Source organism: Eumetopias jubatus, unplaced genomic scaffold (genome assembly GCF_037043125.1).
Source record: "Eumetopias jubatus isolate StellerSeaLion01/CBP00866 unplaced genomic scaffold, mEumJub1_p1.0 scaffold_2, whole genome shotgun sequence".
NCBI lineage: Eukaryota > Metazoa > Chordata > Mammalia > Carnivora > Otariidae > Eumetopias > Eumetopias jubatus.
The window spans coordinates 115879976-115893207 of NW_028274808.1; the positions used below are offsets into that span (position 1 = coordinate 115879976).

General features: G+C 38.7%; 1 protein-coding gene across 1 annotated transcript in view; it reads right to left on the bottom strand.

Moving 5' to 3' along the window:
* Positions 1 to 7167: 7167 nt before the first annotated feature.
* NPNT (nephronectin) overlaps positions 7168 to 13232 on the bottom strand; it is a 77801-nt gene continuing 71736 nt past the window's right edge. The window contains exons 13-15 of the mRNA XM_088020091.1: positions 10218 to 10474; positions 8776 to 8866; positions 7168 to 7412 (exon numbers count right to left, since the gene is read on the bottom strand). Of these exons, the coding sequence (XP_087876217.1) occupies positions 7168 to 7412; positions 8776 to 8866; positions 10218 to 10474 (593 nt within the window). The remainder of the gene's footprint in view (positions 7413 to 8775; positions 8867 to 10217; positions 10475 to 13232) is intronic.

Below are 13232 nucleotides of genomic sequence, written 5' to 3' on the forward strand. Positions count from 1 at the left end.
TAATGTTCCACTTTCATTCCTGATTTTAGTTATTTGTGTCTTCTCCCTCTCTCTCTCTCTCTTTTTTTTTGTTTTACTCTAGCTAACCGTTCTTAAATTTTGTTGATTTTTTTCTTTCAAAAAAATGTTTTGTTTTGTTGATTCTGTGTATTGTTTTTACTTTGTATTTTATTTATCTTTGCTTGAATCTTTATTTTCCTTATGCTAGCTTTGCATTTAAATTGCACTTGCTTTTCTAGTTTCTTCAGGTAAATTTAGTTTCTTCATGTAAATTGATTTGAGATAGTCTCTTCTAGTATTTACTGGTGTTTACTGCAGTAAGTCCCTCTGAGCACTGCCTTTGCTGTGTCGCATGTTCATGAAAGGGAAGACTTAATATTGTTAAGATGTCAATAATCTCCAAACCATTCTATTTACTGGTCTTACAGGATGAGTTGAAGAGTGTTTCCCTTTCCATTTATTTAAAGAGTTTATAATTACTTGATGTTAATTCTTCTTAAACATTTGGTAACCTTCACAAATGAAGCTAATTTGGGCATTGGCTTTCTATTGTGGAAAATTGTTGATTATTCAATCTATTTACTTGCAATTGGTATATTCAGGTTTTCTATTCCTTTTTGATTCAGTTTCAGTAGTCTGTGTCTAAGACTCTGTCCATATGATCTAGGTTATATTATTTGTTGGTATAAAATAGTTCAGAGTATTCTCTTCTAATCCTTTATATTTCTGTAAGGTCAGTGATATGTCCCCTCTTTCACTTTGATTTTATTAATTTAAGTCTTTTTTTCTTGTTCAGCCTAGCTAAATATTCGTAAATTTTGTTCATCTCATCAAAGAACCAACTTTTAGTCTCATTGATTTTCTACTTTTCTGTTCATTTTTGTTCTCAAATCTTTATTTCCTTCTGTTTATTGTGATTTAATTTGCTCTTTTTATAATTTTATAAGGTTGAAGTTTACATTATTGATTTGACATCTTTTTTCCTTTTTAATATAGGCATTTACAAATGGAAATGTCCCTATATGCAATGCTTTAGCTGTATCCCTTAAGTTTGGACATGTTGACTTCTCATTTTTATCAATCTCAAAATTCTAATTTTTCCATGGTTTCTTCTTTCAGCCATTGATTATGAGCATATTGTTTAATTTCCATATATTTGTAAATGTCCCAAATTTCCCTCTGTTACTGATCTCTAATTTCATTCCATTGTGGTTGAATAACATATTTTGTGTAATTTCAATATTTTTACATTTATTAATATTGTTTTATGGCCCAACTTATGGTTTGCCAACATCTCTGTGCACTTGAGAAAAATGTCTGTGCCCAGTGTGTTTGTTATTGGGCAGAGTGTTCTACAAATGAATGTTAGGTCTGGTTGGTTTATAGAATTTTTCAAGTCTTCTAGTTCCTTGTTGATCTTAAGTCTAGTTGTTTTATCCTTATTGAAGCTTTGTCCTTCTGTTCTTCAGACTGGATGATCACAACTGACCCTTTTCCAAGTTGACGGATTCTTTCTCCTACAAGCTCAGATCTGCCGTTGAATATCTTAGTGAATTTTTCATTTTAGTAATAGTACTTATTATATTCAGAATTTCTGTTCTTTTAAAATATTTGTCTACTTATTGATATTCTCTATTTGTTGAGACCCAAACATTTTTTGAAAGAAAAAATGCACTGGAATTTAGTAAATTTTTGTGAATGTAGATCTTGCAACCATGGAAATTTTGTCCTTCTAACAGTGAATGTTGACAGAGCTTAGAGGCCCCATGCTCCTCTGTGTATTAGCATTAAGCCCTTCTTATTCAAAGTGGGCCCCAGAACTTGGTGGGCAACACCTGGGAGCTGGTTAGAAATACAGAATCTCAAGTCCCACTCCAGATACACTGAATCAGAATCAAGACCTTCAGGTGATTCCCATACTCATCAGAGTTTGAAAAGTGGTAGGCCCAAAGTCCTGGAATCCACCATGCTTTCAGAGCCTTCAAGGTACCACATACTATTTTTCAGAATGGTAGTTTTGCATTTATTTTATATGACTTGATAAATGTCCATCTTCCTTTCTAGATTGCAACCCCACAAAGGGGAGTCTGCTTACTGTTGTACACCAGAGTCATGCACATAGTAAGTGCTACAAAATCTGTCAAGTAAATCAGTGAACTGGACCCTGGAATCTCATACATATCTGCTTCCTCCAACCCCAAACCTCAAGTAGGTTTCAGAAGAGGGTTATCTTCTTAGTTAACATACTCAGAAAATCTGAGTTTTCTTGGATCTCCTAAGGATCATTAGGGAGCATCTCTGAAATAAGGAAACATGTCTGAGATAAGGAAACTAGTTTTTCTTTACCTTTTGCTTAAAGTATGTATTTATCCAAAATTTGAGTTTCCCAGCTGATAAGTGTTCTCTATTAGAAAGAAAGAAGCCATTGAGCATATTTTTTATAATTCTGCAGGAGAACAATTTTTTTTTAAATTTTTTTATAGTATAGTGAAACACCATGTGACATTAGTTTCAGGTGTACACCAGTGATTTTGACAATTCTGTATGTTATGCTATGCTCATCACAAGTGTACCTACCATCTGTCACCATACAACACTATTACAATACCATTGACTATATTCCCTATGATGGAATATAGTACTATGCTGTACCTTTTACCCTCATGATTTATTCATTCTGTAACTGGAAGTCTGTGTCTCCCACTCCCCTTCACCCACTTTGCTCATTCTTGCCTTTCCTCTGGCAACCATCACTTCTCTGTATTTATGGGTCTGATTCGGCTTTCTGTTTGTTTATGCATTTGTTTTTTAATAATACCCTCTAGGTTCATTCATGTTGTTTTAAATTGCAAGACCCCATTATAGCTCAGTAATATTCCATTATATGTATGTGTGTGTGTGAATCTATTCCTTTTTATCCTTTCATCTATCCATGGACACTTGGGCTGCTTCCACATCTTTACTATTATAAATAATGCTAGGATAAAAATAGGGGTGCACCTATCTGCCACCCCATGTCTTTTTATTGGCATATTTAGACCATTTACATTTAAAGTAATTATTTATAGGTGTTATTGCCATTTTGTTAATTGTTTTCTGGTTGTTTTTATAGTTCTCCTCTGTTCCTTTTTTCTTTTGTTCTTTCCTTGTGGTTGAGTTTCTGTAGTGTTATGCTTCGCTTTCTTTCTGTCTTGTGTATCTATTATAGGTGTTGGGTTTGTGGTTACCATGAGGTCCATATATAGCATCCTAAGTATATTGCAGTCTATATTAAATTGATGGTCACTTAAGTTCAAACACATTCTAGAAAACATTCTTTTTTATTCCCTCCTCCAGGTTTTATATGTGTTGTCATATTTTATATCTTTTTATTCATAATTTTCTTACATCTAATTATGGCCTTTTCCACTTAAAGATGTCCCTTTATTTCTTATAAGGGGTCAGCTTAGTGGTAATGAACTCCTTTAACTTTTATTTTTCTGGGAAACTGTCTCTTCTTCAATTTTGTATGATAATCTTGCTGGGTAGAGTATTCTTGGTTGTAGGTTTTTTCCTCTCAGTGCTTGAATATATCATGCCACCCCCTTTTGCCCTGCAAAGTTTCTGCTGAAAAAGAACAGCCTTACAGGGTTTCCCTCATGTCAGTTTTTGCTTCTCTCTTGAGACTTCTAAAATTATTTCTATTATCTTGGATGTTTTAATTATTATGTATTGTGGTATGGACCTCCTTAGGTTCATCTTGTTTGGAACTCTGTGCTTCCTGAACCTGGACGTCCATTTCCTTCCCTAGGTTAGGGAAATTTTCAGCTGTTATTTCTTCAAATAAGTTTTCTGGCGCTTCTCCGGGTGCCTGGGTGGCTCAGTTGGTTAAGCGACTGCCTTCAGCTCAGGTCATGATCCTAGAGTCCCGGGATCAAGTCCCACATCGGGCTCCCTGCTCAGCAGGGAGTCTGCTTCTCCCTCTGACCCTCTTCCCTCTCGTGCTCTCTATCTCTCATTCTCTCTCTCTCAAATAAATAAATCTTAAAAAAAAAAAGTTTTCTGGCCCTTCTCTTCTGCCTCTTCTTCTGGGACCCCTCTAATGCAAATGTTTGTTCACTTGATGTTGTCCAGGAGATCCCTTAACCTAACCTTATTTTAAAAATTCTTTTTACTTTTTGCTGTTCAGCCTGGGTGCTTTCCATTACCCTGTCTTCCAGAACACTGTTCTGCATTTGCTAATCTACTGTTGATTCCCTCTAGTGTATTTTTCATTCAATTATTGTATTCAGTTCTGATTAGTTCTTTTTTACATTTTATATCTTTGTTGAAATTCTCACTGAGTTCTTCCACTCTTCTCTCCAGTCCAGTGAGCATCTTTATGATCATTACTTTAAACTCTTTCTCTGGAATATAGCTTATCTCCATTTCATTTACTTTTGTATGTGTGTGGGGGGGTTGTCTTATTTTTTTCATTTGGACCATATTCCTCTGTCTCCACATTTTGCTTGACTTTCTGTGTTTATTTCTATAAATTAAGCATAACAGCTACTTCTAAACTTGAAGGATTGGTTTGTGTATGGTTATCCCCTGTGTAAACTGTGCATTTGGTAAGTTTGGCTGGCTTGGGCTGGGAGGTCCCTAGTGGGATGGGGGAGGTCTTAGGGCTCTCCACACAGAGAGCATGCTGGCAGGATAGCTAAAGCTGAAGTGGGTGCAAGCCAGTGTGTCCTGAGCTCTTCTGCAGAGAGAGCTCCCTCACAGGGCAGCTGGAGCTGAGATACAGTGTGGACCATGGGGTCTTGAGGTGCTCCATGCATGGGGCACCCTAGCAAGTTGTCTGGGGCTGCAGTGGTATAGACCTGGAGTGTTCTGGGCTGCATTTTACCTGTTACTTTGGTGAGACAGCTGGAGCTGTAGTGAATGCTGACCAGGGGTGTCCCATTGTGTGCTGTGCTGTGCTGGGGCTGCCTCAGTGTGGAGCTGCTGGTGCTGTTGTGGGCTAGGGATCCAGGGCTTCTGACACGGGAAGCTGGCTTGGGCACCTGGACCGCTTTCATCCATGCTATCGAGGTGGATGGGGAATGTAAGCCATGGCCCTCACCAGCCCCTCTGACCAGTGGAAAGTTCCAGCAGGTCTCCTACCATTTGGCAGCATTCTAAGGCTGGATCTTTTGTTCTTTGTATTTTGTTTTTATTTAAATTCCAGTTAATGTACACTGTAATGTTAGTTTCAGGTGTAAAATTTGGTGATTCAACACATATATATAACACCTGGTGCTCATCACAGCAAGTGCCCTCCTAATCCCCATCACCTATTTTACCCATCCCCCCACCCATCTCCCCTCTAACCATCAGCTTATTCTCTATAGTTAAGGGTCTGTTTTTGAGTTATCCTCTTTCTTCCTCCCCATGATTGTTTCTTAAATTCCACATATGAGTGTAATCATAAGGCCTTTGTCTTTCTCTGAGTTGTTTCACTTAGCGTAATACCCTCTAGCTCCATCCACGTCATTGCAAATGGCAAGATTTCATTCTTTTCTGATGGCTGACTAATATTCCATTGTGTATATATACATACATATATATATATATACCACATCTTCTTTATTCCTCAGTTGATGAACATTTGGGCTCTTTCTATAACTTGACTATTGTAGATAATGCTGCTATAAACATCCTGCATGATTTCACTAGGTTCATTTCCTTATAGTTTTCTCCATCAGGAAAGGCTATGAGGATAAGACAAACTACTGTAAGTTAACAAAACCAACACTAGTAAAAGACTTTTCACTTAGAATTCATATATATTCATATATTCTAGCTTATCCTGCCTTCCCATGAAAGGACTTGAGGCTAATGTCTACAACTAAGTGAGATACAAGAAAACAAAGCAATTTGCCAAGGTATGACACATTGCTACAGTGATCCTCTGATCTCTTTCCCTGAGCAGGGAAAGGATAAAAGGGTCTCCCCTATTTCATAGCCTAGAAAGCATCCTGTTGTGGGCAACAGTTTTGTTCCCAGTCTCCCAAGAAGTAAAAGGCGGTTCTACAATATTCAAACTACTCCAATATTCTCCCAATCAAAAACAAAACAAAACTGAAAACACTAATAGGCAACAGGCAACATTAACAGTGCTTTTATTTACAAAGAATTATTTTTATTTGGCTGTTTGGAAAACCACTAACATTTTCACTTTAGAAAACATTAAATAATAAACAAAATGTTATACAGTACTTTGGATAACTTCTGTCAGTTTAGTGCAATGTAGTATTGGCACCTAAAAGTGACATTTTCAATTATTTCCCCCTTTCCTCTTCAGTTGTGCAGTTATAGGACCACAAAGGAAATGAATCACTAAAAATGGATCTAAAGCCCTACTGCCTGGCCCTTACTCAAAGGCTCAGTGCTTTACATCCTGCTCCAGTCCTGCCTCCACCAAGTTAAATGACAAAAGATATTCTGTTGTAACTATTTTTGAAAAAAAAAAAAAAAGTTACCATTTTGTGGAACTTGGGAGATTCCAATTGATAAAAGAAAAGTGAATTACAGTGGTTTGGTGAAGCAACAATCCGGACAGTGGTGTTGAGCAGGGAACTCTTTCTTAGTGGCCAAGTTAAGTTGTCACACACATCGTAGAGAGAATGCACCAGATAAAAAACTCTCTAACCTCTGTTCCTTACTATGGTCTCTTTTAAAACCTAAAATATCATCCACTGAGCAAGTGAAAGGTTACACCTTTACCAAGAAAAAAAAAAAAAGAACCCTACCACATTAGGATATTAAGATACTAAAATACACGTCCATCATATTCTTTTAAAAATATGAGTTTGTCTTTTTTTTTTTCTTCCTGTTTTAATCCTGCTAGGTTTGCCATAGAGAGGTCTTTTAGTGAGCTCTGCACTTGGTGGGCTTTTCCCCTTTTGATTCTCCTCCATTAGGGGCCAAGAGGTAAATGCCTAAATAAGACCCTGGCCTCGTCCAAATGACTCTGTTCTGAAGATTTTCGTTACATAGTAATAGGATCAAAACATCTTTCAGAAGATTCTGTTACTCTACCTTGACATAAGAACATCTTTAACGATCTTAAATAGACAGATTTTCATCTAATTTTTTAAAAGCCTCAAAAAGAGAGAGAAGAGGGAGAGGGAGATTCACTTTTTTTCTTAAACGAAGGATTCTAATTTAACAATTGTCCCTGCCAGGAAATGCCCCCTCGCACTCCAGTCTAAGCCTGTTTCCTCTTGTTCTATTCTTAGCACATACAGAGAAGAGCTGGTCACCATCCTCTCCGTACCAACCATCCATACACTGGAAAACCAGCAATGGTTTGCCCCTCAGTCTTCTCTTCGCCATGCTGGATAATCCCAGTTCCTTTACTTTTTCATCATAGAGCTTTTTTTCCAACCCTTTAATCATCTTTGTGATTCCTGGCAAAAACAGCCGAAAATAATTTGATTAATCAGAAATGAAGAAAAGCCTCAGGAGTAAGTTGCCTTATAAAAGTCGTGTATTTTTTAATATGAAAGTAAAATATCCAGGGAGGAAATATAGTTAGGGGTTCCTAGATCCTAGAATTCCAATCTTGTCCTCTTGCTCTGACGTGTGTGTGAATCCAACAAAATGCCTCCAAGCACAGGACTTGTTTCCAATCCCGTTCTGACAAGACAGCACACAGTTATGAGCTAGACCTGCCTAAATGTATATCTGGACTTAAAAATTAGTATGAAAAATCTGTTTCAACAGACCTTCCCCCATGCTTCCCCTCGCCCTTCCAGAAACAGAATCTTTTCTCTGAAACAACCAGAGCTTTTACAGAGCTTTTTAAGGATTACCAGAGAGAGCCATGTTACTGTAAAAACTGTTGGTTTTAAAGTATAACCTGAAACGGTGAGGGTTTTATATGGTAACTGCAGCTTCCTGTCTACCTGAATGGTTCACTATCCTTTACAGTGATCAGACTCAAGGCCGTGAAAAACTTCATCCCTCCACTACCACACCTGACATCTCTTCCGATTTTCTCTTGCTGCCAAAATAAAGTCATGGCACTGGATGACATTTCACTGGGTAGTTTTTAATTCAAGAGATCCCAAGCTGCCTTTTCCCTTGCAACTAGAGTCTGTAAATATTAGGAACACGTAACTACTTAATATCAATAGCACATTTACACAAAACACACTACTAACGAGGGATTACGTGCCCACCCTACATAATTGTCTTTAAAAGAAAAATACAGATAATGAGAATAAATGCATCTTGATATGTTACACACCCTTCTTTTATAAAGTGAATGGCAGTAAAAGTCAGAGTTCAGGTCAGGCCAGAGCTAACAAGTGAAGGGGAGAAACCAATTTCACAAGCACATTGTACAACATAGCTTAGGGAAAGTCAATACTACTCATGGTACAACACTGAACAGATAACAGAATGGCCATTTGCACGCATTTCTTTTGAAAACTTCTCCCATAATTTGCTACTAGGAACACCTCGTAACCAGGACGAAGGATGACACATGCGCCCAAGGCCTTCCTAAAAGAGCTGTAGCCTGGAAGGTAACACCCAAAGCTGGCTTGGATGCGCCCACAGGCGCCCCTTGTATTTCAAGGAGGGTGTCACTGTTCATTGGAATTGCACAAAAGCAGGCCACGCGGTGTGGGTCACCCACCACTTTCTCCTGACCCACTGACCCATTCTTCTCCTAGGCCTGATAAGAGGGAGGAGAGGACAGGAGGTGAAGATTGGAAAAAGAAGAGAGCAACAGGGGAATTCATTGCTAGTTCGGAAGTTGCTCGCGTTCTTCAGAGCAATGGCCTTTTCTCAGGCTCACATCATCCAATCCAATCTCCCCAGTGTGGCCACGCCTTTTTTCACCTCTGAAGATAACCTGGGGAGAGAACGCACACACCAGTCAAGCCTCCTCTGCCCCTTCCCAATGCCCACTCGTTTCGCAAAATGAAGGCAAACTTTCCCCCAAACCAAATAGTGAACTTACTCAACAGAAGGAAAGACTAGAACATAACCAGTGTCACCTGAGGCTTGCCTTTTGGTAGAAACTCAAATCATCAGTAAACTATTAATCAGACCACATCACTCAGAAGCAGTTACTCTTTAAAAAAAGCAATTCTGAACGACAGACTACTTCAATTTAGGAATGCTTATGAAGTGGACACTTTGCCAAAGATTACCAAGGTTAGAAGTAAAAAAAAAAAAAAAAAAAGATGGAACATAAAGATGTAGGAATAAGAGCTGAAGATGTGGAAGATCATAATCACGCAGCCTATCCTAGACATTTGCTTGGGTTAAGCTAGCTTTGTTGCCTAAAATGGATTTGAACCGGACACCACAATCCAATCACAGTGTTGTTATGTTGTTACTTATGTAAAGTATAAACACTTTCTTGTATTTTTATCTTCTTCTTTAGAGCATCCTTGCTCTTTTAAAAACAGAAACCTTTCTATGCTGTAATTTGAAATGACTTTATTATTCCACATATTTTTTTCAAAGGGTGAAACAAATCTAAGATAAAAGCTGTATTAATGGAGTCTATCCCTCTTAACGTAGTTTCTAGAAACCACACCTATAGTCATAAATGCAGGATCTCCTAATAGCAAGTTTTATAAATATGAACATAAATATGCTTTCCCAAATACATTATTTTGGTGGGATGCTACAGATCATTTTATTGCTACCTATGACTTGATTACTTAAGATAAAATTTATATATTCAATCAAAGCTTTCCCACATCCTGTCCTGAATAGGACTTCCCAAGCATATTGTTCTCGGTTTCCACCCAAGGCTGCTTAACTACGATCTCTGAGGCAAAATTAGACTTTAAAGAAATATTTCAAAAAAAAAAAACAAAAACAAAACAGGGTAACTCTGAAAAGTAAAGGCGTTGCAGAAAAAGGAAAAGCGGGTACAGTTAAGCTCACCATCTCTACCCTTTCAAGTTGTTACCTTTTTCTTTTTTAATTCCTGATTTTTTTTTTCCCATTAAAAATAGGGACTTTTCACCAGCACTGGGGGAGAGTGGTGGTGGTTGCAGTGAAGAATGTAAGCAGCAGCAAAAAGGGATTACAGGAAGAGGCAAAGAACAGAGTTCTCATACCCAGAAAAACACAAACCTTTGTGCCTGAATGCATGAAGAGAACAAGGCTTCTTCAGATTCAGATCCCAGAGTTCTCCTATGAAAGGAAAACTTCCCAGGCTCTGCCCCCTTTGCAGTTCTACTTACGCTCTTGACGTCAGCCCCTTGCAAGGTGATCTGTGTGTGCCTCCAGCCATGGCCACCATTTCTTCCCCACAGGGCTGCTCCGTGGGCACTGTGTTTTCTCACAAACACCTGGAGCGCGCCGGAGTGCAGCCCCGTCACCTTGTGCCTGAACGACAGGCACAGGTCCCCTGAATGCATGAGGTGGCCGAGAGGTAGCACCAAGCGAGCAGCTTTTCCCCCTGGGCCTTTGGCTCCCGACACTGTCAGATACTGTCCACCTGGAATGGGAAAAGCAGGGCTGTGTGTGTACGTGCCGACATCCCTGTCTAGCACCAAAAGCATGGATGGCAGGTTTACTTTGAATAAACTGCAACCTGGGATAGTCATTTGTACAGAATTCCAGATTTGGGGAGAAAAATAGGTCTTATTTCTAGGCCTCCCTTAAATTCTGTGCTTTGTGTTTACAGAAAATACTTGGCTCATGGAGAGTGCGAATTATGCCCAGGACACAATGAGTGATCCTAACACTATGACCATTTCCTGTTGAATATGATCAGACATACACAGGCAGACACAAGCTCACCATCCTCACCAATGTATGATTATGTTGTCAAACTGGCTGGCTGGTTGACTCGAAGTTGCCAGGGAGAATTTTCTATGTGGATAATTAACCCCCAGGCAGTAGAGCAGATGGTAATCAAAAGGGCACTAGATAGGTTTGTTCTTTCTTCTCTCTCTCTCTCTTTTTTTTTTAATCTCTAAAGCAAGAAGCGTCCTTTGGAAAGGTCAGTTTGCCATGTTTCTCACACTGGAGTACTCCTAGCCCCAAGAAGATGCAGAGGTGTTCTGGAAACCTCTACATCTTTCTGGAGCATCAATTTTATTTGTAGGTAAGCAGTTTAAGACACTTTTACATCAAAACAAATCTACATTATATATAATTAATATATAAATTTTTATTACATATACATGTACACAAAACATTAAAGAAAACTTGCACTTTGGACAGGTCACTTTGACGATGTCCTCAGATCCCTAGGGCTGCAGGGTTTGCTTTCCCCTATTGTTAGAGTAACCACCACGGTCACTGAGAAGTGGGAGTTGGGGGTAGCTTAAGCAGCAGTGAAGTGGGGGTTGCCCCTTCTCAAGAGAGGGAAAGTTGCAAGTAGTATTTTGAAACTCAGTCCATGTGCAAATGACATTCCCCCCAGCTGTCTTACTACAGCCAACTGAAAAACAACACTGTTTCAGCACTGAATCATCCCTAAGAAATACGTGGTTGGAATGTTGAACACCTGTAACTGTTTTGGTAGAAATGCTACTTATTTCTCAGTTAAGAGATACACCATCCTTCCTTTCTTATGCTTGCTCTGCGTAAGACACGATCATTTGGGGGGTGTCCTATTCTTCAAGTGACTTCTCCACTGAGTACCCTCTGAGTATTCAAAGGACCAAATCGGTGATTTGTGTATAGTCCGCCTGTGCTAGGCTCATTAGCCTCTCTACTGGGAGCATCTTTAGTCTTTGAAGGGAACACTCGTTCGGCTTGTTTTGCAGCTGCAGAAGCAAAGACTTGGGAGAGGTGAAGGCACCCAAGATACCGCTCTGCCAGTGAGGGGCAGGGTAATGTTTTGAGCTCAGAACAGCCTGACCCCCTATTCAGCCCTTGCTGCTCTCAGACTGGAATCATGGGTTGACGGGTTTCTGTCCCCCAGGAGACCGTAAACTTGTTGATGTCAGAACCAACCTTTCCCCCAAACCACCCCATTTTATATCCTAGCCTATGTAGGGCTTTGATGTCATTTGTTGAATAAAAGATGTTCTAAGAATATGGCAAAAAGCCCTGCACGGCAACAGGTCCTTGAAGCATGTACTTGACTCACCACCAAAAACACACACACAATTCATCCTCTTCCCTACCCTGTGCCCCGTCAAATTCATCAAAACAATATTTTGGGCCAAAACATTTAGATGGGGCTTAAATGTCTCCCTATAAGTCAGCTTTGAATCATCACAGGTATTTGGGTTAAGACTAAGATATCTTAGTCTTAACTAAGATATAAGGTTATTACAACCAGGTTATTAAACCTGAAAGTTTTAAGAAAACAAGGATTACCTTGAAACCCTGTGGAACGTACACTAATATCACTCTGCCAGACACGGCCTGTAGACAGCCTAACAAACCGAGGCATCCTAATAAGAGCCAAATAGTCCTGTTGCATAGGTATTTAAACTAAAATGTAAATCATGATGGATGAGGCTATAACTGCTCTTTCTCTATGGGGCTGCTCTGTGGGCACCAGGTTTTTGTTTTACCGTAAAGAATTCTCTCCCTTTTTAATAGAAGGAAATGGTACGTGGGTGGAATAGTAGCTAAGAGGAAAAACTGATCTAGTACCCCAAACAAGGTACCTATTAAATAAAATAAAAATTTTATTTCAGATTCCAAAATACTGGTTTAAATATAAAATTACATTAAATATTTCCATGGTTTCAGTTTAAAGCATCATAATATCTAGTTTTTGGTTTTTGTTTTTAGAGCATTATTTTTTTACAAACAAAACAACAACAACAACAAAACCCCAAAACTTGCCAGAAAGTTAGGTGATAAAATTTAAATGTATTTATTTTTAACTCTGTACTGGTTTGTGCCTTTACAATTTCAATTTACGAAGAGAACAACATAATGTCCATTACTTTACCTATTAACTGTGTGGTCATAAAAATGAGGGGGAGGTTTGCAGTGATTTTTTTTTTTTCTTACACCTTTTGGCCTAGCTGAGAAACCAGCCCAGGTAGAACTAAGATCATTATGGTTTGCTGGTATTTACCTCTCAAATGCAAGGAGCTTAATTTTTTGTTTTTTAAGGGGAAGTAATACAGTAATGTCCACTGCAGGAAAAAAGAAATAGAAAAGCATAAAGAAAATTTAAGTATGTCATGATCCCCAAAACCAGAGATAATTACTAACATTTTAACTTCTGAACTTCTCCTATGCAAATACATGAACACTAATGCACATGAATATGAACATTT